Genomic DNA, 27367 nt, shown 5'->3' with positions numbered 1-27367 from the left:
AAGAAGTAGTTACAGAAGAGTGTAAAAATGGTTAAAAATAAAGTGACAGGGATTGCTATTAAAAATGTGTTAAACTGTACAGCAATGTATGCAGTGTCTATAGTAAAACAAGGAAACAGATATAGTCGGGATTACTGAGACATGTCTACAGAAATTTCAGGACTGGGAATTAAATTTTGCAGGGTATAACATATTTAGAAAGATAGAGTGGGAAAAGAGTGAGGTGAAGTAGTGGTGTTAATTAGAGACAACATAACGGCAGTAGAAAAAATTAACGCAGCCATCAGTAAGACAGAAATAGAAGCTGTGTGGTTAAAGATAAGAGGTAAAAAATGATCAATCACACTAATAGGGGTAATCTGCAGACCACCTAACAATGGAAGGGAGATGCAGGAAGAAATATACAAACAAATTAGGGAAATGAGTAACCAACATAGAACAATCAGCATGTGGAATTTCAACTACCTCAAAATTAATTGGCCAGAAGAGATAGGTAAATGGGATAAAGGGATAGAGATTCTACAATGTGCACAAGACAAGACTCCTTTCCAATCCAGTATGTAAGAATCCCAACAAGAAAGGATTCGCTACTGGACCTAGTGGAGGCAAATGAACCAGAGTAGATTAAGCAAAGTAAAAGTAGGCAATAGTGATCATAAGATGTTATGGTTTAGGATAATAATTGAGAAGGACATAAGCATGACGAAGACCAAGGTAAATGATTGGAGAAAAGCCGACTTTGAAGGGCTGAGAATATAACTTGGGAAAATAAAATGCATAATAATACTGGCAAACAATGATGTAGAATAGGATTGGGAAACATTTAAAAGAGTTTTCAAATGAGTCCATAAAAATACATTTCACTAAAAAAGAACACACTAAACATTAAAGAAATACTATGGATGAATAAAAGCATAAGGGAAAAGTTCAGGAGATCTGTCGGCTTTTTGTCCCATTAGTTTCTCTAGTATGTTTTCTCTACTCATAGAGAGAGTCATAGAGAGATACAGCACAGAAACAGGCTCTTCGGCCTGTTTGTGCCGACCATCAACCACCCATTTATACTAATCCTGCATTAATCCCATATTCCCTACCTATTTTAATTGCTTTAAGTTCCTCACTCTCATTGGCCCATTAGGTCTCCACAATTTTTTTTTTACCTTCTACTGTGAAGACAGATACAAAATATCTGTAACACTTCTGCGCGTTCCTTTATTCCACATTCTAATTTCTTTTGCCTCAGCCTCTAAGGACCAATGTTTCCTTGTGCTACTCTTTTTACATACTTGTATAAGCTCTTGCAATCTCTTTTTATATTTCTTGATAGTTTACTCTCATTCTATATTGTCCCTAATAATCAATTTTTTGGTCGTCCTTTGCTGGTTTCTCAAACTCAAAGAATAGTCTCTTTTAATCTAATAGTATCTTTAACTTCGTTAGTCAGCCATGGACGGATCACTTTTCCTGTGGAGTTTTTACATCTTAATTAAATGTATTTTTGTTGAAAATGTTGAATTATTTCTTTAAATTTTTGCCACTGCTTAATTACCTTCATACCTTTAATATATTTTTCCCAATCAACCTTAACCAACTCACCCCTCATACCCTATGTAATTGGCTTTATTTAAGTTTAAGACTCTAGGTTCAGACTTAAGTATGTCACTCTCAAACCGATTGTGAAACTCTATCATATTATGATCACTCTTCCCCATAGGATCCTTTATGGTGAGATTACAAATGAACCCTGTCTCATTACACAAGTGGAACTGGTTAGTTCTACTAAATAAGTTCTAGAAAACTGTCTCAAATGCATTCCATCTAGAAACCAAAAGTATAATAGTGAATAGTCAACATGGATTTCAAAAGGGAAAGTCTTGCTTGACCATCTTCAATTAATTCTTTGATGAGATAACAGAGAATAGACAAGGGTAATGCAGTAGATGTAAAGGATGTCGAAAAAAACTTTGATAAGGTACCACACAATAGACTAATGAGTAAAGTCACAGCCAGCAGAATCAGGGGACAAGCAGCAGAATGGATAGCTGGCTGGCTCAAAGACAGACAGCAAAGAGTAGGGGTAAAGGATAGCTATTCAAAGTGGCAGAATGTAGGGAGTGGGTTCCCACAAGGATCAGTGCTGGGACCACGGTTGTTCACAATTTATATTAACGATTTAGACTTTGGAATCAAAAACACAATTCCTAAATTTATGGATGACACCAAATTGGGAAGTTTCAGTTAACACTGAGGATGAATGCAACAAATTACAAGAGGACATTAATAAACTTGCAGAATGTGCATATAATTAGCAAATGATTTCAACATAGATAAGTATGACATTGTGCTTAAGAAAACTAAGGAGAACGCATATTACTTAGAAAATAAGAATCTACTTGGGGTAGAGGAGCAAAGGGATCTAGGAGTACAAATATACTAATTACTAACAGTTGCAATGTAGATCAATAAGGCCATACCAAAAGCAAACCAAGCACTAGGGTTTATTTCTAGAGGGACAGAGTTGAAAAGTAGGAAAGTTATGTGAAACTTGTATTGAATTTTGGCGGCGCAGTGGTTAGCACCGCAGCCTCACAGCTCCAGGGACCCGGGTTCAATTCTGGGTACTGCCTGTGCGGAGTTTGCAAGTTCTCCCTTTGACCGCGTGGGTTTTCGCCGGGTGCTCCGGTTTCCTCCCACCGCCAAAGACTTGCAGGTGATAGGTAAATTGGCCATTGTAAATTGCCCCTAGTGTAGGTAGGTGGTAGGGAATATGGGATTACAGTAGGGTTAGTATAAATGGGTGGTTCTTGGTCGGCACAGACTCGGTGGGCTGAAGGGCCTGTTTCAGTGCTGTATCTCTAAATAAATAAATAAACCTTGGTGAGACCACACAGAGTACTGTGTACAGTTCTGGCCATTGTGTTATAAAAAAGATAAAGAGACACTAGGGAGGGTGCAAAAAAGATTTATAAGGATGATTCCAAAACTGTGAGGTTGTATCTATCAGGAAAGGAAGAACAGGATGGGTTTCTTCTCTCTTGAAAAGAGGCTGAGCGGTGACCTAATTAAAGGTCTTTAAAAATTAAGAAATGTTCTGATAGATTAATCACAGTGTGTGTGTGTTTCCATTTGTGAGACCATCATTAGAAGATAATCACCAAGAGATCAAATAGGAAATTCAGAAGAAACTTCTTTATCCAGACAGTGCTGAGAATGTGGAACTCACTAACACGGAGAAGCTGATGCAAATAGTATAGACATATTTAAGGGAAAGCTACATACGCGTTTGAGGGAGAAGGGCATAGAGGGTTATGCTGGTAGAGCTACATGAGGAAGGACGGGAGGAGGCTCGTGTAGAGCATAAACAGTGGCATGAACTTGTTGGGCCGAATGGCCTGTTTCTGTGCTGTACATCCTATGTGATTCAATGCATGTGTGCGCAGAACAGGAATTCAGTTCAACAGAAATTATAACCTGGAAACCTGGCATTGACCTATTGAATCATAGAATCATACAAAGTATATGGCACATAAAGAGGCCACGGCCCATCATGTGTGCGTTGGCCACAAAATGAGCCACCCAGCCTAATCCCACTTTCCAGCATTTGGTCCGTAGCCCTGCAGGTTACGGCACTTGATGTGCATATCCAGACACCTTTTAAATGAGTTGAGGGTTTCTGCCTCTACTACCCTTACAGGCAGTGAGCTCCAAACCTCTACCACCCTCTAAGTGAAAAAACTTTTCCTCATCTCTCCTCTAATCTTTCTACCAATCACTTTAAATTTATGCCCCCTAATCACTGACCTCTCTCCTAAGGTAAATAGGCCCTCCCATCCACTCTATACAGGGACCTCACAATTTTGTACATTTCAATCAAATCTTCCCTCAGCCTCCTCTGGTCCAGGGAGAACCACCCCAGCCTATTCAATCTTTCCTCATAGCTGCAAATTTTCCAGTCCTGGCAATGTCCTCGTAAATCTCCTCTGTACCTTCTCTAGTGCAATTACATCCTTTCTGTAATGAAGTGACCAGAACTGCTCACAGTACTCAAGTTGTGGCCGAACTAATGATTTTTACAGTTCCAGCTTAACCTCTCTGATCTTATATTCTATACCTTGGCTAATAAAGGAAAGAATTCCATATGCTTTCTTAACCACCTTATCGACCTGTCCTGCTACCTTCAGGGATCTGAGGACATTCACTCCAAGGTCCCTCACTTCCTCTACGCCTCTCGCATTAATTACATATTCTTTGCCTTGTTTGACCTCCCCAAATGCATCACCTCACACTTCTCTGACTTGAATTCCATTTGTCACTTTTCTGCCCACCTGACCAGTTCACTGATATCTTCCTGCAGTCTGCAGCTATCCTCCTTGCTGTCAACCACACGGCCAATTTTTGTGTCGTCTGCAAATGTCTTGATCATTTATGTCCAAATTGTTAATATTTACCACAAAAGGCAGGGAACCTAGTACTGAGCCCTGTGGAATGCCACTGGAAATAGCCTTCCAGTCGCAAAAACACCAGTCAACAATTACCCTTGTTTCCTGCCACTGAGCCAATTTTGTATCCAGCATGCTACATTCCCCTGGATCTCATGGGCTTTTATTTTAGTGTTTATTCTCCACATAATTGCTTCCACTTGCTTTGTTCCCCTATGCCATTTCCTTCAACAATCGGTTGAACCTATTCTTAAATATTGACATGGTCTCTGCTTCAATCACTTATGCTGTAACCTCACAACCCCCTGAGCAAAAATATTTCTCCACTTATATTTAATCTTGTATCTAAATGTCTTTTTTCTAAGAAACAATTTGTTTTTATATACTCTGTCACATCCCTTCAGAATTTTAAACACCTATCAACTCACTCAGTCACGTCCTATGTTCAATCTTCTAACTTCAATGTTTATGTTGTGTTACTTGGAAGCATCTTTGTGAATCAGTACTGTACCCTCTCTTTTTTTTTGTATCTAACCCAGTTTTTTTCCCAAGGTGGCCTTTATACCCCAGGCCCCTTTTATATTTCATGTCGAGGGGGCTTTTATTCCTCAGGCCCCCTTTATATACATTTAAAAAAAAATAACTTTATTAAAATCAAATAAACAAAAAAACTCAAATTAAAATGCCATTCTCGGCGTCGATGATGCACTCCAGTCCCTGCGGTGCCCACCGGTCACGGAAGGCCTCAAGCGTACCGGCGGACACCGCATACTCCCACTCCAGGGACACCCGGGCGCGAACGTAACCACGGAAGAGGAGCAGGCAATCGGGGAGGACGGACCCCTGTACCCTCTCTTGCCTCAACATCCTTCCTTTTGTGTGTAAGTACAAAAGGTACTCCAACTATGGTCTTATTAAGGTTCATTATAGATTCACCATTACACCTCAACTTTTACATTCGACACATCTTACTACAGAAATCTGTGTTATATTAACTTTTTTATGGCCTTATCAACTTGTGGTACTGCTTTTAAAATGTTGTGCACCTAAGTCCCCAAACCCCACTGTTCTTTCACTTTTTCCAACTGTCCTAATCAAGTTAGAATTATTACCCTTATTTCTTTTACCAGAGTATACTATCATTGAATTTCATCAACCAATTCTTTAACAATTCCACCATTAGTCAGTAACTCCTCACAGCTTCCTTTGGTTCTCAAAACTATTTCCTATGTCTTCTAATTTAATACTGTCAATTTGGATACCACTCCCTCTAGCCCTATACCCAAATTGTTGATGTACATAGTGAATAGAAGCAGTCGCAGTACAGACCCCTGTGGGACTCTGGGAAATGCAACACTTACACCCAAGTAACTTATGCCACAACAATTAAACTTCTTCCTGCATTGCTACTATCTCTTAATTGAAAGAAGGAAATCTTTTATTTTTATATGCTTATAAAATTCCTATTTCCTTCAGTAATTTATCTGCCTTCATATTCTTAGGTTGCTGAAGGATGGATGAAAATTGCTGAGGCTCTGGCCACAACCTCCTCATCTTCCTTCGAGGTAGAGGTGGTGCTAGAGGACAAAAGGTACATCCCTATTTAAAAAGCGGGAGAGGGATAAACCCAGCAACTACAGGCCAGTCAGCCTAATATCAGTAGTGGGGAACACTTAGAAAACTTAATTTTGCTTTTATTATCTTAGAAAACTTAAGTCAGGACAACATTAATTGGCACTTGGAAAAATATAGGTTAATAAATGAAAACCATCAAGGTTTTGTTAAAGGCATATCGTGTTTGACTAACTTGATCGAGTTTTTTGATGAAGTAAAGGAGAGGATTGATAAGGGTGTGCAGTTGATGTGTATATGGACTTGCATGGGAAAGGTAGAATGGGGAGAGGGAGGGGGCAGTGATGGCATGGGAGGGAGGGTGCAATGATGAAATTTCTTAAGTATACTAATTTGGTCGCTACTGTTTTGCGGGTCTCTGCTAGTATAAACAAAGCATTACAATTTTAAAAGTGGTGCAGGAACAGAGATAGCGGAGGGTGTACATTCACAAGCCTCTGAAGGTGGCACAAGAAGTTGAGAAGGCTGATAAAAAGGCATAAGGGACCCTTGGCTTTATGAACAGAGGCATAAAAGTACAAAAGCAAGGAAGTTACGCTAAAAAACTTTACAAAACACTGGTTAGGCCCCAGCTGAAGTATTGTGGCCAATTCTGGGCACCATACCTTAGGGAGGATATGAAGGCCTTGGAGATGATGCAAAGGAGACTTACTAGAATAGTACCAGAATGAAGGGCTTCACTTACGTGGAGAGACTAAAGAAACTGGGGTTGTTATCCTTAGAGAAGAGCATGTTAAGTGGAGATTTGTTATAGATAGGAGTAAATAGGAACAAACTGTTTCCAGTGGCAGGAGGGTCAGTAATCAAAGGAGAGGGATTTAAGGTAATTGGCTAAAGAACCAGAGGTGACATGCGGAAAAATATTCTTACATAGTGAGTTGTTGTAGTATGGAATGCACTGCCTGAAAGGGTATTGGAAGCAGATTCAATAATAACTTTCAAAAGTGAATTGGATAAATACTTGAGGGGGAATAAACCTACCAGTTTCCCTTTTCACCTTCCCACTATCCTATCGAAATTGCTTGTGATTATCTTTAATATTGATTGCCCTAATTTTATCATATGATTCTCTTTTAAATTTAGTTTTAATCTATTTATCCTTGGAACTTTAATCCTTGATGCATTTTTTTTTGCTTTATATGAATATATTTATTTTGTATGCTATTAATCTCATTTAACGATTTCCCACCGATCCTTCAAACTGTTTGCTAACTTTTCTATCTAGTTAAATTTGGGTCAGATCCCTTCTTACCTTACTGAACTTTGTCTTTTTCTAGTCCAGCATCCTTATTTTTGAGTCTTCATTATGATTATCCTTTTCTACCCTTGCAGTGAACAGAACTATGTTGTAGTCAATATTTTCCAATTATTCTCCTAATCTAATTACTGTTAATTTCTTAACTTTACTTCCCAGCACTAAATAAAGCAATGCATCTTCTTGTGTTGAACTAGAAACCAGGAAGCAATCCTGGATTCATTCTAAACAGTGTTCCCCCTATTCATTACCTTTATTCCAAGTCACCCTCTTGTATATGTCTCCAGACTACCTGAAGATTCCCCCCTCTACCTATCGCCACTGTTTGGTGGCCTGTAATGCATGCCAGGAATTGGACCATTACTCTTTGTACTTCTTAACTCTCTTATTGATTCTATCTTAACACAGCACCCTAGACCATTTTTAAGTTCTAGAACTGTGATAGAATTCTTTACAAGCACTGCCACCCTACCCAGTTGTTTTCCTTCCTGTCTCTCATAAACACGTTATAATCAGGAATGTTAAGTTCCCAGTCCTGTTCAAATCTAAGCCACATCTCCACTATAGTTACTATATCACCCTCCACATTATTAATGCTTCTAACTCTCCAATTTTGTTTTGAGTGTTTTGTGCATTCACTTACATGATATCCAGTTCAGACTCAATGTAATCTTATGAGGGCTGCGGCATTCCCAACGGCGGGACCGGAAGTTGTTGTAACTTCCGCTCCCGCTGCAAATCCCGTTTTCCATGAAATTTTGTATTTAAATTAGCCATGGGGCGACGGGCACGGGAGCACGTGGGATCACGCAACACGGGTGGCCTTTCATTGGTGGAACCCGCCATCACTACCCCAAGCACCATGACCGCCACAGATATAAAACATTCTGTGCTTGCAGCATCAAGGATCAGCAGTCTTCCTTTCAAGTAAGTATCTTCAGACTAACTCATATTGAAGCTTTTACTTCAATCAAAATGTTTTTGCCTCCCTTATTTTGTGAAAGTCACCACCAACTTCATATCTTTTTTTCCCCTACAGCCAAAGTGAAGGACATGGCAGCCAACAGGCAGCAGCCCGCCCCACGGTTCAGTGATGCCTCCCTACAGATTCTTCTCCAGGCTGTCAGGGAAAGGCAGGAGGTCCTCTTCCATGCAGATAGGGTACAAAGACCCTCCCCCCTCACCAAGGCGGCCTGAATGCAGGTCATGGAGGAGGTCTCAAACTGTGGGGTAACTCTTAGAACATGCTGCAGAGCCGCAAGCGAATCAACGACTTGCTCAGATCAGCAAGGGTAAGTGGTCCTGGCGAAGCTGCTCCATTGATTTCTTCCATGGCTCTGTGTCTTTAAGGCAGAGGGTACACAAGGAATGCAGCGGAATGCATGAGCAGCCTTGGTGTCATTTACTAAATGATGAAGATTGGCGTTGTTTATATGATTGGATGTGTCGTGCGAAAGCCAATGCAGAATGAGTGATGTTGATGTATGTATGCAATGGTTGTAATGCATCATGGCCATGTCATTAAATCTGCAGTCTGTTGTAGGATAAACGAAGCCACATCACTGCAAGCGTGCTAAGATGGGAGGAGGAGTCCTTGACATCAGGCTGCTGACCACGGCTGAGAAGCAGGCCTTTGAGATCGCGAGAGAGGAGGGAGGCAGGTTGAGTGGAGATGGCAAGGCTGGAGCCACATGTTGTAAGGATGAAGTGTCATCTCTGCTCTTGCAGCCATATGTGGAATCTGAAGGAAATTGTTTGAACTCATGTGAAGCCCATGCTTAAAGTGCCTGTTTGTGTTTCCACTGCAGGTGCCCGTACTCAAGTCGCAGAATGCCGCATGGCCCAAGATTCCTCCTCTAGGGAGGAAGAAGCCAATGCCCCTCAGGGTGCACTGTCATATGCCTCTTCTTCCACCTCCGCCAGCGCAGATAGGTCCACACAGTGGGGTTTAAGATTAGAAGCTGGGTCACAAACTGATGTGCAGAACACAGACACGTCCAAGCAGCTAAGGGAGCATGTACCAGCTGGGTCCTCTGACAATCGAAGGACTGCTGGAGACCAGGCCCCTGCTCAGCCCCACGCTCATGATGATCCTCTGTTTGTTGCTACGAGAAGTCTGCTGGATGTGCAGAAAAGCCATGTGGAAAATATGTTGGAGATGCCTGAGGTTATGCGTGGCTTTGCACCTGCCATGGAGGTGTCCATGCAAGCCATGACGTCTGCCATGTCCCAGGCATTTGAGAGTATGGCTTCCTCAGTCAAGAGTCTGGCGAGCTCCGTGGTGTCTGGTTGACCACGAGCCATATATGATCTGACTTGCACTCCATTGCTGTTGCCATGGGCTCCATGCAGCAGCATTTAAGCAAGAGGGGAACGAGGAACCTGGACCTCCCTTCAGGTTCTCCTTCCCCTCGGAGACAGGCAAGTGCCATTGTGCACACAAATGGAGGAGGAGCGCGTATGAGCTGCCCCGGTGCTTTGCTCTCAGGACACCATCAGGGTAAGCAATGTCTCGTCCTCCCCCCACCCCCACCCCCTCACTGACTCCCTTACCTCCAGCAGGTGAGCACACGGGGGATACTCAAGCACCATTGCTGCAGACCCCCAATAGGATGGAGCCATTCCTCCAGAAGACGCCTGCCACGGTCATCCACAGTAACGGGGCAGCGCACTGAGCAGACTGCCTTTACCTCAGCTGCTAATGTCAGGGTAGCACCGAGACATAGTGGCAGGAAAAGAAAATTGGAACAGTTTTGAGCACGAAGGTGGCACGGGTGATGTAGAAATGTTCACGATTGCAAAGATGTATTAAAACTTTTTATTTCATGCAAAATTTGATCCACTCTCGGTAATGTTTAGCTTGGTTACAGATGGATACAAAGAAGTATTTTGGAGGCCCATGGCAGGAATACAACGATGCTTGCAAAGCATCTCGGAAATGTCCAATGACCATACTCATTGGAATTTGAGCCCTCACTCTTCAATGATGGCTGTTTTCCTATTGATGATTAATAACTTTTTCCAATACTGTCATGTCTTACTTTTGTTTTCTATGGTATAACTTAACGCTACTTGCAGTAGTGTACAGTCGCATTCATCGTAGCCCATGGATGATTTCAAATGCCAATCATATGAAAGTGTAGCAATGCTTCGTTAAGATTGCAGAGATGAATAAGACCTCATGCAAAAGGGAATTTCTGTGGGGAATTGTTATGCTTCTCCTCACAAAATTCCTTGATGATTTGGCTTATTGTTGGCTGAAATGTGCATACATGAGGTTCTCCCTGATGTCCCTTGCATGTCTCTCATATCGATGGTGGCATCGTTGTCCTCCTCCTCACCCTCTTCAATGTCATCCTCATCTGAGGAGGACTCGTGTTCCTCGCCTGCAGAATGTTGCTGTGTCTAATTGTAAGGTTGTGCAAGGTACAGCAGATAACGATTATTCGTGACACCTTCTGTGGCGCGTACTGGAGCCCCTCCAGACTGGTCAGGGCAACAAAATCGCATTTTCAGCATGCCAATGGTGTGTTCAATAATGGCTCTGGTGGATGCATGAGCGACATTGTACTTCTCTTCAGCAGCACTTTGGGGATGACATACCGGTGTCAACCATGTACAAAGTGGGTAACCCTTGTCACCCAGGATCCAGTCATCCACTTTGGCTGGTTCCTCGAGAACTACTGGCAGCTGGGAGTTCCTCAAAATGTAGGATTCGTGACAGCCCCCGGGGAAACATGCGCGAAATGCATGATTCTTCTCCTGTGGTCGCAAACCAGCTGTACTTTTAAAGAGCGGAAGTCTTTGCAATTTACAAAGACAGCAGGCTGCTCCCAAGGAGCTCTAATGGCCAACTGAGTACAGTTAATCACCCCTAGTTGCAGTCTAGGGAAGCCAGCAATGGTGCCGAGGGCTGCAGACCTTGCTGCCTGACTGTCCTCATCTACAGGTAAGTAGATGAAATCACTGGCACATTGAAAAAGGGCATTGGTCACCTCTTTGATGCACCTGTGGGTCACAGACTGCAAGATGCCACATGTCGCCCATGGATCCCTGGAAGGAGCTGCTGGAGAAGAAATTTGAGTGCAACAGTCAGCTTGAGGGCAAGTGGTTTGGTGTCCCACCGAAGCCAAGTGGTTGCAGGCATGCTACAAGATCCTACAAATTTCTGAGACCATTTCACGTGGCATTCTCAGGTGTCACTGGCATTGCCCCTCTGACATTTGAAGGTGATTTATCCTTGTCATGAGGATGCGATGACGTGCCAGTGCCCGTCTATGATAAGGACGTTCCTGGATGTTATTGTTCAGAACATCGTAACCTTCCTGTTCTGCCTGTTGCTAGCGCTTAGGCATCATGAGTTGAGGGAAAAGAGACTTCTCAGTCTCTCTCTTCATTCTTCTTCCTGTGGTACTAGACAAATTGGGTGTATGAGACCCATGTCGCTGTGGCTTTTCTGAACAATAAATAAGCAGAGCGTGGCGATTCAGCCCTCTGTCGCTAGTGAAATGAAACATGGCGGCAATCAACAGCTCCCTTATAACTGCCTTCAAATTGCAGCCAGGTAGAAGACACACCCACTGTCGTTTGCCTCCTCCCACTCTCCTTGCAATCCTGGAGCGTCCACATGGTTCCCATTATCGTCGGAGAAGATGGTGCACGTGGAATTCAGGGCAAGTCTCCCCACCTCCTCCTGCAACCTTCCAAGCTTGAACCCATCACCCTTGACTCACCCAATGTCACTGTTACTCTTCCCTCCATTGAGCCTCACCCCATCATAGCGCACTGTGTAATCATCACTGTATTCATGCCATCCCTCGCCCTATTCCTAATCCCGTTATGATCGACATGCTGGCTCTTATACTTGAACCTCCTCTCATCGAACTGACCATTGTTGCTGAGTGCCGTTCCCCTCCATATGAAGTTGTCGAATACCCACCCATTAGTCTTGACCTTCTTCCCTACAGAATCCATTTGCCCCCATTGACTATGACCGTTCCCTCTGCTCGCCAGTACCCTCAATTTGCCTTACAGCTCCTCGATGTCGACAGCACTCATTGTTCTCTTTAGGCACTTGCCAAATATCTTCAAACAATACTGATCAATTCACCCACCACCCCCGCAGCTGACAAAATGCATCTTCACCATCAACATCAACCATTCAACAACCTGGATGCTCTGCTCCACCCTGCTCTACTCCTTGATGCACCCAATCAGCCCTATCCTTCCCTCCCCAACTACCCTGCCCTGCTCCTCCATGTAGCTCCCACCCATGCTGTCGCCGCCATTCCTCGAGATGATTCACCCTTGCTGGTGCCGAGCCTGGAGGCAAACATCCGTTCCAATGGTGGCGTGGAGGTAAACATCAATTGCAATGCTGGCCTGGAGGCAAACATCCATTCCAAAGCTGGCGTTAGTCTAGTGGCTGAGAAGAGCACAGTCCTGAGACTCAAATGTACAAATATGACCGCTGCTCACCACGTTGAAACATTCATGAGCTGGGTGGCACAGGAATATCGCTCGCCGTTCACTCAATCTGGCAGGTAGGACTAAATCATAACTGTGCATAGGGTAATGAGTATTCATGTTATTTGAATGAATGCAAAGCTGCAATCCGCCACCACACTGGGCGAATACAGGAAGCTACTGCCAACTTAATTCCTCTAAAATGTGCTGCCGTTGGGAATCTGAAAAAACACCTCCCGCCTAATTACTCTGCATGCCACCAAATCCGCCATAGCGGACTCCATAAAATTCCCCCCAATTACTTTCGAATGTTGATCAGCAATGACTAATGATAAAATCACCATAGGTTAGGCTGGCAACTTATTCATGACTCCCACTGATAAGTCATCTGGTCTCATTTGACTGGTTAGAACACATATCGCATGTAAATTTCATATCTCATCATAGAATAATATTCTCTACACACAAATATGTAATTTGTAGAAATGGTAAAATCTAACATGCACAGATATTGTTGTAAACAGTTTTTCCCTCTCCCCTTTGGAACTGCAACTTAAGTTTTTTTTGTGGGAGGGAAATTACCTGTGGATGACGATTTCAAATTAAGCTTCGAGTGCTCAGAGCCGCCAAGGTCAAGAAATAATTTTCGATGAGGTAATAATGGGGAAAGGTTGCGTAAACTGCAACAGAGACCCCTCGTTCACAGAAAAAGCGTACAGCTACTGGGTGATAAGATCACTGTTCATAAACTTTGGGTGATGCCTTGTGAAATTGTTCAACTCTCCACAGCTTTAAATGTATCATTTTGGATTTTTTATTTTAAAAAAAAGATTAGTTTTGGGATACTTACGCGTTTAAGAATAAATATAGTAAATGCCAAGTAATTCACATTACATGAGGTAGAGATCTACCTCCCAGGCCTGAAAGTTGGAAACCTCTAGCTAACTTTCATGTTACTTCCTACAGGCGGGGTGATATGACAAGAGATGACGCATTCCATCAAACAATTTCCTTTTTAAAATCATTATTCTTTTTACAAAAGAACTTTGGTCTGACAATGTTTTCTTTTTTCGTTTTTCTTTTTTAGTTTGAAAAATAAAAAGACACATCACGAATCATAAGGCCCCGACCACAAGGCCCCTCTCAGTTGCTATAGCAACTGGCCATACACTGTAGTACAAGAGCGCCGGGATTGTTATTAAACGTGCTGTTGCACTGATATCTAAACTTGCCTCGGTGCTGAAATGCATTGCTGCTGATTTTCGGTAGGCCTTTCTGATACCTGCTTCCGAAGTTTCGTGAGTGAAAGCAAGTCCATCTTGAATAAACTCACCTGTGAAGCACATTGGAAAAGAATCAGCCTCGGCCTTCCTCCCATTTCTTTACTGCTGACTCTGTCAGGAGTGTGCAACCTGCATCCTGTATAATAAGTAAAGCTTTCCAAACCCCTTCGTTATTAAAATGCCATTTTTGAGGCCTCGGAAGCCGAAAGAAAATCGGTGGAATGAGTGGGATCGAAATGCGCAGAAAAACGGCTTAAAAAACACCGTCCACTCAGTAAGCGGGGACGAATATACAGGAGAGTGGCGGGACAATAAAAAACATGGTAAGAGCAAAGCCGTCCTTTTTTCTCTCCCTCATACACAATGCATTGTATTGCAAAATAGAATTAAAAGAAATAAAGTGAGAAGCATTCGTGGTGATAAGCGTTAAAACGGGAACTGCTTGTACTTTATGTACGGTACTGCTAACTGAAAACGGACCAAGCCAGGAGGAAGAGTTCGGGAGAGGAAACCGAAACGAAGAATGAAGAGATAGATTTTGAAGAATTTGAAAGGCAGAGGGGCTTATGGAAGCAGTTCCAAACCGTGAGGCTGGGATAGTTTTTGAAGATAAAAGTTAAATACAGCGGATGCTGGAAATCTGAAATAAAAACAGAAAATTCTGGAAATAGTCAGCAAGTCTGGCAGCACCTGTGGAGAGAGAAAAACAGATTTAATAGGCAGGATTTTCCCTGCGGGCTGCACCATGTGGGAAACGGTTGGGTTGTGGGGTGCAGGGGGTGGAATGGGCTTACCTGGGCTTGGGGTGACTTGCAAAAGGGCAGGGACAACCACCCCCTGAGGTCTCAAATGACCCTGCTACCTGAAGCCTGAAGTGGCACTTAATGAACCTCATCGGCTACCCACTACCCCCTCTCCCAATCACGCCTCTGTGAAAATGGCCTTGGGCTGCGATGGAGCCAGGGAACCGGCACGCAGGCTGGGGGTGCTGCCCACCCGCCTCCACTCCGGATCCTAGCAGGAGCTAAAAATCAAGCCCAGCGTTTCATGTCTGTGACCTTTGATCAGAACTGTTGATACTTGTGTTCAAATCTCTTCATGATTATCCCCTTCCCTGTCTCTGTCGCCTCCTGCAGCCCTACAATCCTCCGAGAACTCTACAATGCTACAATTCTGACCTTTTGTGCATCCCTGACTTTTTTTGCCCCACCACTGACGAACCTCCAGCAGTCTAGGCCGTAAGCTTTGGAAATTTCTTTCCTAATTCTCTCCATCTCTTTCTCCTTAAAACCAAGCTTTTAGTCACCTAATCTTTCCTTCTTTGGCTTGGTGTCAATTTTTGTCAGAATACGCTCCTGTGATGCACCTTGGGATGTTTTACTATGTGAAAAGCGCAATATAATTCCAAGTTGTTGCATGAAAGAGTGTTGAGGAGGTAAAGGAGTCAATGGCGAGGGCCGCTCAGCTCCTGACCTCATTACAGTCTTGGTCCAAACAGACAAAAGAGCTGAACTCCAGAAGTGAGGTGAGAGTGACTGCCCTTGACATCAAGGCAGCATTTGACTGAATATGTAATCAAGGAATCCTAGCAAAACTGGAGCCAATGGGAATCGGGGGAAAACTCTCCACTGGCAGGAGTCATACCTAGCACAAAGGAAGATGGTTGTGGTTGTTGGAGGTCAATCATCTCAGTCCCAGGACATCACTGCAGGTGTTCCTCAGGGTCAAATCCTAGGTCCAATCATCTTCAGCTGCTTCATCAAAGACCTTGCCTCCATCATAAGTTCAGAAGTGGGGATGTTCGCTGATGATTACACAATGTTCAGCACCATTCGCGACTCCTCAGATACGGAAGCAGCCATATGCAGCAAGACCTGGACAACATCCAGGCTTGAGCTGATAAGTGGCAAGTAATATTCGTGCCAAACAATGACCATCACAAACAAGAGAGAGCCTAACCATCTCCCCTTGATGTTCAATGGCATTACCATCGCTGAATTCACCACTATCAATATCCTGGGAGTCACCATTGACCAGAAACTGAACTGGACAAGCCACATAAACGCTGTGGCTACAAGAGTAGTTTAGAGACTGGTAATTCTGTGGCGCGTAACTCACCTCCTGTCTCCCCAATGCCTGTCCAGCATCTACAAGGTACTTGTCAGGAAAGTGATGGAATACTCTCCACTTGCCTGGGTGAGCGCAGCTCCAACAACACTCAAGAAGCTCGACACCATCCAGGACAAAGCGGCCCGCTTGATTGGCACCCCATTCACCACCAATATTCATTCCCTCCACACCGACACAGTGGCAGCAGTGTATTCCATATACAAGATGCACTGCAGCAACTCACCAAAGTTCCTTCGACAGCATCTTCCAAACTTGTGACCTCTATCACCTAGCAGAATGAGGGCAGCAGATGCAAGGGAACACCATCACCTGCAAGTTCCCCTCCAAGCCGCACACCATCCTGTCTTGGAACTGTATCACCATTCCTTCACTGTCACTGAGTCAAAGTCCTGGAACTCCCTTCCTAACAGCAGTGCTGGTGTACCTACACCCCAAGGACTGCAACGGTTCAAGAAGACACCTTCTCAAGGGTTATTAGGGATGGGCAATAAATGCTGGCCTAGCCAGCAATGCCCACATGCCCTGAAAAAATACTTTTTTTTAAAAGCCATATATGGGCATGGACTGAAAATGATTGACTTGATCTTCTGTTAAGCTGGAGAAAGTTGCAACTTTATTACAAATTTCAGGTCTCTCACGGGTTCACTATTAATGGTCAGTCCCCGTCACATCGCTTACAATGAGAAGTTCACCTGTAAGACTCAATATCTAGTCCTATGATAGCCTGAACCCAAGGGCACAACAATGGGACTCCATTGCTTTTCTCCAAACTCGTGAATGGCAGATTAATTAACGCTGTAGTTGGACATGTCCAGATACGAATCACTAAACAGCTTTATTTGTGTTTGGAAACATTTTCTGCATCAGAATGTTGACAGTCCAGTGAGGAAGGAGGCATTGCTGGATCTGGTTCTGGGGAATGAGGTGGGTCAAGTGTATCAAGTGACAGGGCAACATTTAGGGGACAGTGCCCATAACATAAGATTTAGGTTAGCTATGGAAAAGGACAAGGAGCAATTCTTAGTAAAGATAATTAATTGGGGGAGCGCCAACATCAATGGAGTGAGAACGGATCTGGCCCAAGTAAATTGGAATCAAAGATTGGAAGGCGAAACTGTAACTGACCAAAGTTCCTTCGACAGCATCTTCCAAACCTGTGACCTCTATCACCTAGAAGAATGAGGGCAGCAGATGCAAGGGAACACCACCACCTGCAAGTTCCCCTCCAAGCCGCACACCAACCTAATTTTGGATGGGCTGCTTTTTAAAGAAGAGATAGCTCGGGTACAGTCAAGGTACATTCCCATAATGGGGAAAGGTAGGGCAAACAGATTCAGACCTCCCTGGATGACGAAAGAGATAGAGAGTAAGATGAAGCAGAAAAAGGCTGCATATAACAGATGTCAAGTGGATAATACAATTGAGGATAAGGCTGAATATGGAAGAAGGTTCCGAAGAAGGGTCACTGACCCGAAACGTTAACTCTGCTTCTCTTTTCACAGATGCTGCCAGACCTGCTGAGTGGTTCCAGCATTTCTTGTTTTTATTTTAGATTTCCAGCATCCGCAGTATTTTGCTTTTATTTTAGTGAATATGGAAGGTTCAGAGGGGAAGTTAAAAAACAAATAAGAGAAGCAAAGAGAGAGTATGAGAAGAGACGCGCAGCTAACATAAAAGGGAATCTAAATGTCTTGTATAGTGTTACGACCGGGGCGGGAGGAGTGCACTGTCTTTCTCCAGTTCCACTTCTCCACGGGTCACAACATATCTTTAAATGTTTATCCAGTTACCGATACAGCCAATTGTACACTCTATTTTTATTTCAGAATAAAATACACCAACTAGGTTTCTTTAATAAACAACAATTTATTAATTTATTATAAAACAAGACTAGTTCAGTAAAGATGCAAAGCATTAATACACATTAAAATATGAAAGTTCCTTTTTAAAATTAGCCACACACATACTGGTTAAAGAAAAATTAAAGAAGTTTTCTCTGCAGGATCTTTTTACAAAAAAAGACAAAAATAACTTTGGCCAAATACAAGTTAATTCTTGAAGGAAAAGGAAAACAAGGAATTATAAAAGTTGTCCCTTTATTGTGGCATCACAAAATACGCGTAGACGGCTGTCACTGTGATCTTTCTGGAGCAATTCTTTACAGGCGGCGTCGAGAATTGATGTGGCAGGCTTTCCAAGAGAAACGCAGTATCGGGGTTTCAGTTATCACAAACTGAATTCTCAGGGTTTCTCAGAGAGGTGGAGAAAAGATGAGTTGGGTGTTTCTCTCTTAACAGGCTGACCACAACTGACTCAAAACAGTATTCAAAATTAAACCAACTGTTGACCACCATAAATCTTGACATGTCACTTCTCAGTAAACAACTCCCATAGTCAGAAGGCACTTGCTGTTTACATGGCTGAAGACATGTGACATTCAATAAATGTTTTTAAACAAAAAGCTCAAGTCCTTCCAATGACTGTTTTTTTTTAAAAAGTCCAGCATCTATGGAATCACATCAGTCCCAAATGAATCCATCTCCACAATCTTCAACCACAAGTTCTCAAAAAAAGTTTAAAAATAGAAGCACTTTCATGACAATAGGCACATAAATAGTAAAAGGGCAGTAAAAAGACGAGTGGGCTGATTAGGGACCTATAAGGGGATTTATGCATGGAGGCAGAGGGCATCACACGTGTATCTAAGGAGGATTGGAAGATTATGGCCAGTGTCTTTGCAATTTCTATCCTTACTTCCCTCAGTAGCCTTGGATGCACCTCATCCAGTCCTGGTGACGTATAAACTTTAAGTAAAGCCAGGCTATCTAATGCATCCTTTTCATCATGACTTGGGCAGCATCTTCTTCCTTGGCACAGTGGGATAGATTTTTGTCTTCGATCAACAAAATAAAAATCTGGGGTTTCTGTAAAGGGTGGATGATCTGCCTTGCTAAGCTATTATTCAGGCTATGAAGATGATAATCTATCACAGTGGGTCTGGATGGACTAACGTCTGATCTGGAAGGCAACATTCCACAGACTGGCCTGTCTGGCTTGGGTTGTATATGCAACTCACTCCCTCTTCCCTGAACTTTCAACATTGAAGCAGGAGGAGGCCATTTTAGCCTCTTGAGCTTGTTCTGCTGCCATTCAGTGAGATCATGGCTGATCTGTAACCTGACTCCAAGTACCATATACCTTTGTGAACTAAGTTAAAAGTAACACATAATATAAATGATATCCAGATGTTACTCAGTAAAATTGTTGAACATCCCAAAAGTGACACTCATCCAAAACTTATTTCGGATAAGCCATCTAGTATCATAGAGGCAGTCAAGGGATCAAGAGAATTGGTGGAGCGATTGAGATGGGTATTGCCAGTGACCTTGTGAATGATGATCCTATGCCCATGGTTGCTGCTAAGGAGCAGCATGTAGGTAAAGTTGATGAGAGGGTTAGGGTTGAGGTTGGGGGGTGGGATGTCGACAGGCAAAAGTGCAGGGGAGGGAAGAGAAGTCATTGCTTGCGATACACTGACTATATTTGAATAGATGAGAATGGAGCAGTCCCATGGAACTGGGTGCCAAGACAGTCATTTGAGAAGGATAACAAAATATGGCTTCACTATCCTCGCCTAACTGTGCACTGTGACTGCAGTACATACTATCTACAGCATGCAGTGTAACAATTTACTAAGCTTACTTCCATAACCCCTCCCATCCCTATGAAATTTTACTATTGAGAAGGACAAGAGCAGAACTGTAATGCAAAGACCACTACCTCCAGCTTCCCCTCCATGTTGTACACAATCCTGACCTGGACACATTATCATTGTTGGATCAAACTCCGACCACCATTATGGGAGCACTGTTGTCACAAGGACTGCAGTGGTTCAGCCAACTTGGGATGGGCACATTTTTACCAATGCTCTTCAGTCACAATCTGAATTTTTAGAAAACTGTATTGAGTGCTGCAGAGTGTTACGACCGAGGTGGGAGGAGTGCACTGTTTATTCTAGTCCCAGTTCTCCAGAAGTCACAACATATACTTAAAATTTTCCCAATTACTGATACAGTCAATCATATACTCTATTTTTTCCAGAATAGAACACACTAACCAGCTTTCTTTAATGAACAACAAAATTATCAGTTTATGATAAAAAGTCTTAACTAGTAATGAAGTAAAGCATAAACACACAAATTGAAATTTTAAAGTCCCCTTTTTACCTTAGCCCCACACACACACACACATGCGCGCGCACATACACACACAGCCACACACATACATGCATACACCGGTTAACCGGAAAAATAAAAGGGATCTTTTAAATTCAGAGCTCTGTTGCAGACAAAAAAAAACACTTGGGCTGAATACTTGCTGTTTCCTGAAAAAAACAGATGATGAGATATATGGTGTTCCACAACTGGCATACAGTCTAACTTCCAAGTACATGTAGATGGGTCACTGAGATCTTTTAGAACAGTTCTTTTCAGGCAGTGTTGAGAAGTAATGTAGCAGGCTTTTCTTCAAAGACAGGACACGAGATGAATTGACACAGTGGGCTTCTCAGGGCGTTTTAGAGAGTCACTGGAAAATGAGCTGGGTTGTGGTCTTCTCTCCTTCCTTGACACGTCAGCAGACTTGACTTTATCTCCTTCCGGAAGGCAAAACACACTGACACCACAACCAAAAGCTTGTGAGTTTGCTGCCCTCTCAAGTGCACGCTGCTGCCCCCGGGCTTGTCCTATCAAGGGGCGCCTGTCACTTCTCTGCCTACAACTTCCCCTGTTACCAGGGTTTCCATTCTATTTTTAACTTGAGTCATGTGACAACCAGTAAACATTGTTGCCAAACCAATTCTTTCAGTATCCCCTTGATTACTCTATTAGGAAAAAAAACTGGTCCAACATTTTCTTAGAAATTGTTTTAATCTGTAAGAATCATTGACATGAAGCCTGAAAATGTAGAAGCAGTTACAACTATCCCACTGATTTACTTCAGTATTTAGAAACCAAGCTCATGGTCTACCATGCAGTCATGATCCCTACCATACAACACGGGGCTGAAACATGGACAACGTACAGGAAGCACCTCAAAGAACTGGAAGATCCTACATATCAAGTGGGAAGACAGCTGCACCAACATCAGTGTCCTCTCACAAGCAGGCACCACAAGCATTGAGGCTATAATTACCTGCCATCAGCTTCATTGGGTCGGTCATATAGTTTGGATACCAGGTAGAAGGCTCCAAAAGCAGGTTGTCTTCTTCCAGCTCAGTCAGGGCAGACACTAGAGGAGGACAGAAGAAGCGCTTCAAGGATTTGCTGAAATGCAAGATGAAGAAATGCAACGTTGACAGCAACTCCTGGGAGACCATCACCCTGGTGTTATGACCGACCGCTCCAGTCAAAGCCCCCAATCAAAATATACGATTCTGATTGTGGTGGGAGAAACGCACTGATAATTCAATCCCGTCGCTCCACAGATCGCCTAACATATAATTTAAACTTTCCAAATTAAAGAAAGACCCAGCCAAATTGTACCATCTATTAACCCCCGAATGAGGCTAACCAAACCAGGTGTCTTTAAAATCAACAAATTAACTTTTTAATTAGAAGAACTAAATTCTTAAACACTATGAAGATATAAACAACATTTAAAATAGAAAAAAATAGAGTCCTTGCAAATTTACAGTCCAATGTTGCTTGAAGTCCTCACAGAATGTTGTTTGAAGTCCTCACAGTCATCTGTGAATTTCTGCGAATCCAGCGAATTTCGACAATTAATGACTTGCAAACACTTTCAATAGAATCAAGCTGACTTTAGAGTTTTTGAGGGCTAAAAGATTGTCACAGTCTAACTTCCCTTCCTTCAGTTTAAATTACCAGAGATCTCTGTTTTGGCTTGACTTTTTTTAGAATTTGAGAGATAATAATTAAACAGACTCCAATCCTCTTCCTTCAGTTTGAATGGTTGAGAGCTCTTTTTCCAGGTGCTGTCACCACAGCTGTCTGTGTCCAAGTGCTCTGTGCCTGTGTTCTGTTATAACAAACTGTCTTCAACTAAAAAGCCAGTTCAAAATTGAATTGTAACAAATGTATTGCTTAATACTCACTCCCAGTGGCTGTATCTATGGTAACGAGAATGCACCCTTTGAATCGCAGTCTCCGAATGGCTGTTTCTAAGGCAATGAAAATGCACCTTCCTATAACTCCTGAGGCTTGCTGGTTCTTAAAGCAATACTGATCATTTGCAAACCTTAAAGGCAAACCGCATATTCCCAGAAAAAAAAACTGCAGGACCATGACACTGGACCAAACCAGATGGAGGCAGTCTGTGGGAAGGATCCCAGCATTTTGAGACCCAATGATAACAAAATGAAGAGGAACGAGAGCGGCGAATAATACATGACCAGACATCCCACATAACAACAAATGCCCTAGTGCCATAAAGTCTGTAGATCCTGAATTGGCCTCATTAGCCATCTTCGGACTTACAGAAAACAATCATCCTCACCTGCGAGGGATAGCCAATAATAATATAGCCAATATATGTAGTTATGATTAACTTGATTTGCCTGTTTGGCGCTGGCATAGGCTAGAGCAGCATCTGAACAACAAAACCATGCTCCAGATCCAGAATAATTCACAATCAATGGAGCAGTAGATTTGCTTTTTTTTCTGTTTCTATTTTTCAGTTGCCTTAGGCACTTTTGCGTTCTTTCAGTTTTACTTTTAATATATTTACTATTACCATTGTTATTTTTTTAGCTGAGGCTCTGAAGAATCATTGGGTCAATTGGTGTTTCTACAGTGGAACTAAGGGTGATATGGAGTTTCAATGGTCTGTGGAACCTCCTAAAAATAATAGTTTGGAAAAGGATCGCAGTAAGGCAGAGTTCTGAATCCTCTACACATTGCTCTCACACCCAATATTGATTGTTTAAAATCTTGTTTATACAGTATTGGCTTAAGCTGCAAGTTACGAGGCCCAATTCTATTTCTTGATTAATGACTTTGTATCTGTTTTCTGATGCATTGTGTAGGTCTTTCGATGTCACTCTAGAGCTGTAAATCAGAAAAATGCACTATCTAGAATCTTGTATGTTTTGGATGCCTTGAGATCGTTTACATTTATCCCGTTTGGGAAACTGTATCAATGAAACATGTAGAATCTCTTAAATAAACAGTTTTTACATAATGATCCATATACATGATTCATTTCATATTGAAAAATTGGATTTTTGTGTAAAGGTAAAGCTCATACTACTATGGGGAGGCTGTGGTATTGTGGTGCTGTCACTGGGCTAGTAATTTAGAGCTCAGGGCTAATGCTCTGGGGACATGAATTCAAATCCCACTATGGCAGATGGTGAAATTTGAATTCAATTAAATCTGAAATTAAAAACTACTCTAATGGTGACCATGAAACCAGTCAATTGTTGTAAAAACCCATCTGGTTCACTAATGTCCTTCAGGGAAGGAAATCTGCTGTCCTTACCTGGTCTGGCCTACATGTGATTGCACACCCACAGCAATGTGGTTGACTCTTAAATTCCCTCTGAAATTGCCTAGCAAGCCATTCAGTTCAAGGGCAATAAATGCTGGCCTAGCCAGTGGTGCCCAAATCCCACAAAAAAAACAAATTTAAAAATTGCACAGTTAGCATAATGTGTACTTTTTGCCCCACAGAGTACAAATGCAAGTATAAATTTGGTTATTCAGCACTGAAGCCAGGAATTGAAATCCTTATTATGTGAATTACTTTGAAAAGACTGGAAGAACCGACAACTTAAACTTTGGGATATCATAGAAATTTACTGCATGAAAGGAGGCCATTCGGCCCTTCGTGCCCAAGTAGTTGTCCAGCCTAATCCTACTTTTCAGCTCTTGGTCTGTAGCCTTGTAGGTTACATCTCAAGTGCATACCCAGGTACTTTTTAAATGTTATGAAGGTTTCTGCTCTACCATCCTTTCAGGCAGTGAGTTCCAGATCCCCGCCATTCCCTGGATGGAAATATTTCCCCTTGAATCCCCTCTAAACCTTCTACCTCTTACCCTAAATCTATGCCCCTGGTTATGGACCCCTCAATCAAGGGAAATAGGGCACTCCTGTCCATTCTGTCCAGACCCCTCATAATTTTATGCACCAATTAGGTCCCCATTCAGCCTCCTCTGTTTTAAAGAAAACAACTCTAGCCTCTCCAATCTTTCTTCCTAATTAAAATTCTCCAGTCCAGGTAACATCTTTGTAAATCTCTTCTGTACCCTTTCTAGTGCAATCACATCCTTCCAATAGCGTGGCAACCAGAACTGCACGCAGTACTCCGCAGTGGCTTAACCAGCGTTTTTTACAGTTCCAGCATAACCTCCCAGCTTCTATACTCTATACCTTGGCTAATAAAGGCAAGTATTCCATATACCTTCTTGCACACTTTATCTACCTATCCAGACATCTTCAGGGATCAGTTGACATGTGCTGCAAGATCCTGCTGTTCTTCTACAGTTCTCAGTATCCTACCATTTATTGTGTATTCTCTTGCCTTGTAGCCTTCCCAAATGCATTACCTCACACTTCTCCAGATTAAACTCCACTTGCCACTGCTTCACCACCTGACTCGTCCATTGATATCTTCCTGTTGTTTACAGCTTTCTTCTTCTTTATTAACCATACAGCCAATTTTTGTATCATCTGCAGACCTCTTAATCATACCCCCTACCCACTATATTTCAGTCCAAATCATATCCAAGTGCAAATATATATCACAAAAAGCAAGGGACTGAACAGCCTTCCAGTCACAAAAAAATCCATTGACCATTACCCTTGGCTTCCTGCCTATGAGCCAATTTTGGATTCAAGTTAGCATTTTCCCTTGGATCCCATGGACTTTCACTTTCATGACCAGTCTGCCATCGGTTACATTAAATGCACTACCCCCATTGACCATCCTTGTTACCTCATCAAAAAATTCAATCATGTTACTCAGACAAAACCATGTAGTGATAATTCCTCATTAAAAGTAAAGTTGCCAATTAAGTGCAGGTAACAGTTTATGGTAATAGTGTTACTGTACCCATGATTTTTTTTACAATAGCTGAATATTGAGAATCTCCAGTTTGAGCCTTACAAAAGTTAAAACATAATTCTAAAGTATTAAAACATTTCCCTATTGCATTATCATCGATATTTTAATCTAAACAGGGAAGGGAACACAGAAGTGGAAAACTACTGGTGGCATTTACAATGGTGACTGGGAGTATGGAAAAAGAAATGGTTTCGGGACTTACAGTCTGCCAGATCCAATCAGTGGAGAATACAAAAAAGTATATTCAGGAGTATGGAAAAATGACAAAAGACATGTGAGTACAGAATGATTTCATGATTTGGGTATTAGTAACTTGTTCTGAGGATATTATAGCTGTAATATTGTCTCAACCACTCCATGGCATATGCTATTATCATTCTGCGTAACATATTTTGTTTTTAAAGTTTATCTATCCAAGATAATCGACTACTTCTAAGCAAATCTAGTGTATCTTCCTCATTTTTTCTCCTTTTCTTCACAGTTTGCTAACTTGCTTGCAGTGTCAAAATTTCATTCAATTGTGAAAATGTAAGGCTTTGCAGCAGTTACTGTAATGAAGAACAACTATTTTTATACTATGTTTTATACACTTTTGGAAATTCTTGTATGCTGTACATTCAAGATTTTTCAGGATGGGGGCTGGAGGCATGCCCACCGCTCAAAAAATTGAAATTTTTGTCATTTTATTTGAGTCATAGAGTTTTACAGCACAGAAACAGGTCCTTCGGCCTGCGCCGACCATCAAGCACCCGTCCAATCTAATCCCGTTTTCCCCCACTTGGCCCGGAGCCTTGTATGCTATGGCGTTTCAAGTGCTCATCTAAATACTTCTTAAATGTTGTGAGGGTTCCTGCCTCTACCACCCCTTCAGGCATTGTGTTCCAGATTCCAACCACCCTCTGGGTGAAAAAATGTTTCCTCAACTCTCCTCTGAACCTTCTGCCCCTTACCTTAAATCTATGCCCCCTGGTTATTGACCCCTCCGCTAAAGGAAAAAGTTTCTTCCTATCTATCCTATCAATGCCCCTCGTAATTTTGTTTACCTCAATCAGGTCCCCCCTCAGCCTTCTCTGCTCTAAGGAAAACAACCCTAGCCGATCCAGTCTCTCTTCATAGCTGAAATGCTCCAGCCCAGGCAACATCCTGGTGAATCCCCTCTGCACCCTCTCCAGTGCAATCACATCCTTCCTATAGTGTGGTGACCAGAACTGTACACAGTACTCCAGCTGTGGCCTAACCAGCATTTTATATAGCTCTAACGTAACCTCCCTGATCTTATATTCTATGCTTCGGCTAATAAAGGCAAGTATCCCGTGTGCCTTCCTAACCGCCTTATCTTCCTGTGCTGCTGCCTTCAGCGATCTATGGAAAAGCACCCCAAGGTCCCTCTGACCCTCTGTACGCCCTAGGGTCCTACCATTCATTGTATATTCCCTTACCTGGTTAGTCCTCCCAAAATGCATCACCTCACACTTCTCAGGATTAAATTCCATTTGCCACTGCTCTGCCCACCTTACCAGTCCATATATATCGTCCTGTAATCTAAGGCTTTCCTCATCACGATTTACGGCACCACCAATTTTCGTGTCGTCTGCGAACTTACCTACTATATTCACGTCTAAATCATTAATGTACGCTACAAACAGTAAGGGTCCCAGCAGCAATCTCTGTGGTACCCCACTGGTCACAGGCCTCCATTCGCACAATTTGATACATTTTCAAATGTACTTTTTAAATTTGTGTATACTACTTTGGTCTCAAATGAATCAATGAACAGGTGCTCACACCTGCAGTGTTTTGAGATTGTTTTGAAATTGCATTGTACATATTGTTCACTTGAGGCTACCATGCACACATGAACCAGCAAAGAAAGCTGAAAGCGGAACTGAAAGTAAAACAGAATAAAGACAACTCCATTATGTTCAACATCATGCTGTCTCAGTCTCTGCCTCATATTTCCTACTTCTTCTTCTTTGGCCTCCTTGTCTCGAGAGACAATGGGTAAGCGCCTGGAGGTGGTCAGTGGTTTGTGGAGCAGCGCCTGGAGTGGCTATAAAGGCCAATATAAAGACTCCAT

General features: G+C 42.5%; 2 protein-coding genes across 4 annotated transcripts in view; both read left to right on the top strand.

Moving 5' to 3' along the window:
• rhof (ras homolog family member F) overlaps positions 1–22997 on the top strand; it is a 148484-nt gene extending 125487 nt beyond the window's left edge. Inside the window, exons 7-8 of one of the 3 annotated variants that reach the window (XM_068055011.1) lie at positions 5942–6030; positions 22976–22997. In XM_068055011.1, coding sequence (XP_067911112.1) covers positions 5942–6030; positions 22976–22979 — 93 coding nt within the window. In that variant the 3' untranslated portion in view covers positions 22980–22997. Of the gene's footprint in view, positions 1–5941; positions 6031–13879; positions 13943–22975 lie in introns of those variants that run through there. The other 2 variants (XM_068055010.1, XM_068055013.1) reach the window with 2 other exon arrangements.
• morn3 (MORN repeat containing 3) overlaps positions 13966–27367 on the top strand; it is a 62754-nt gene continuing 49352 nt past the window's right edge. The window contains exons 1-2 of the mRNA XM_068055023.1: positions 13966–14398; positions 25407–25564. Of these exons, the coding sequence (XP_067911124.1) occupies positions 14254–14398; positions 25407–25564 (303 nt within the window). The 5' untranslated portion in view covers positions 13966–14253. The remainder of the gene's footprint in view (positions 14399–25406; positions 25565–27367) is intronic.

The sequence above is a fragment of the Heterodontus francisci genome, chromosome 23, assembly GCF_036365525.1.
Source record: "Heterodontus francisci isolate sHetFra1 chromosome 23, sHetFra1.hap1, whole genome shotgun sequence".
Classification (NCBI taxonomy): Eukaryota; Metazoa; Chordata; class Chondrichthyes; order Heterodontiformes; family Heterodontidae; genus Heterodontus; species Heterodontus francisci.
The sequence above is the reverse complement of the archived record's forward strand: the minus strand, read 5'-3'. Positions and strand labels throughout refer to the sequence as shown.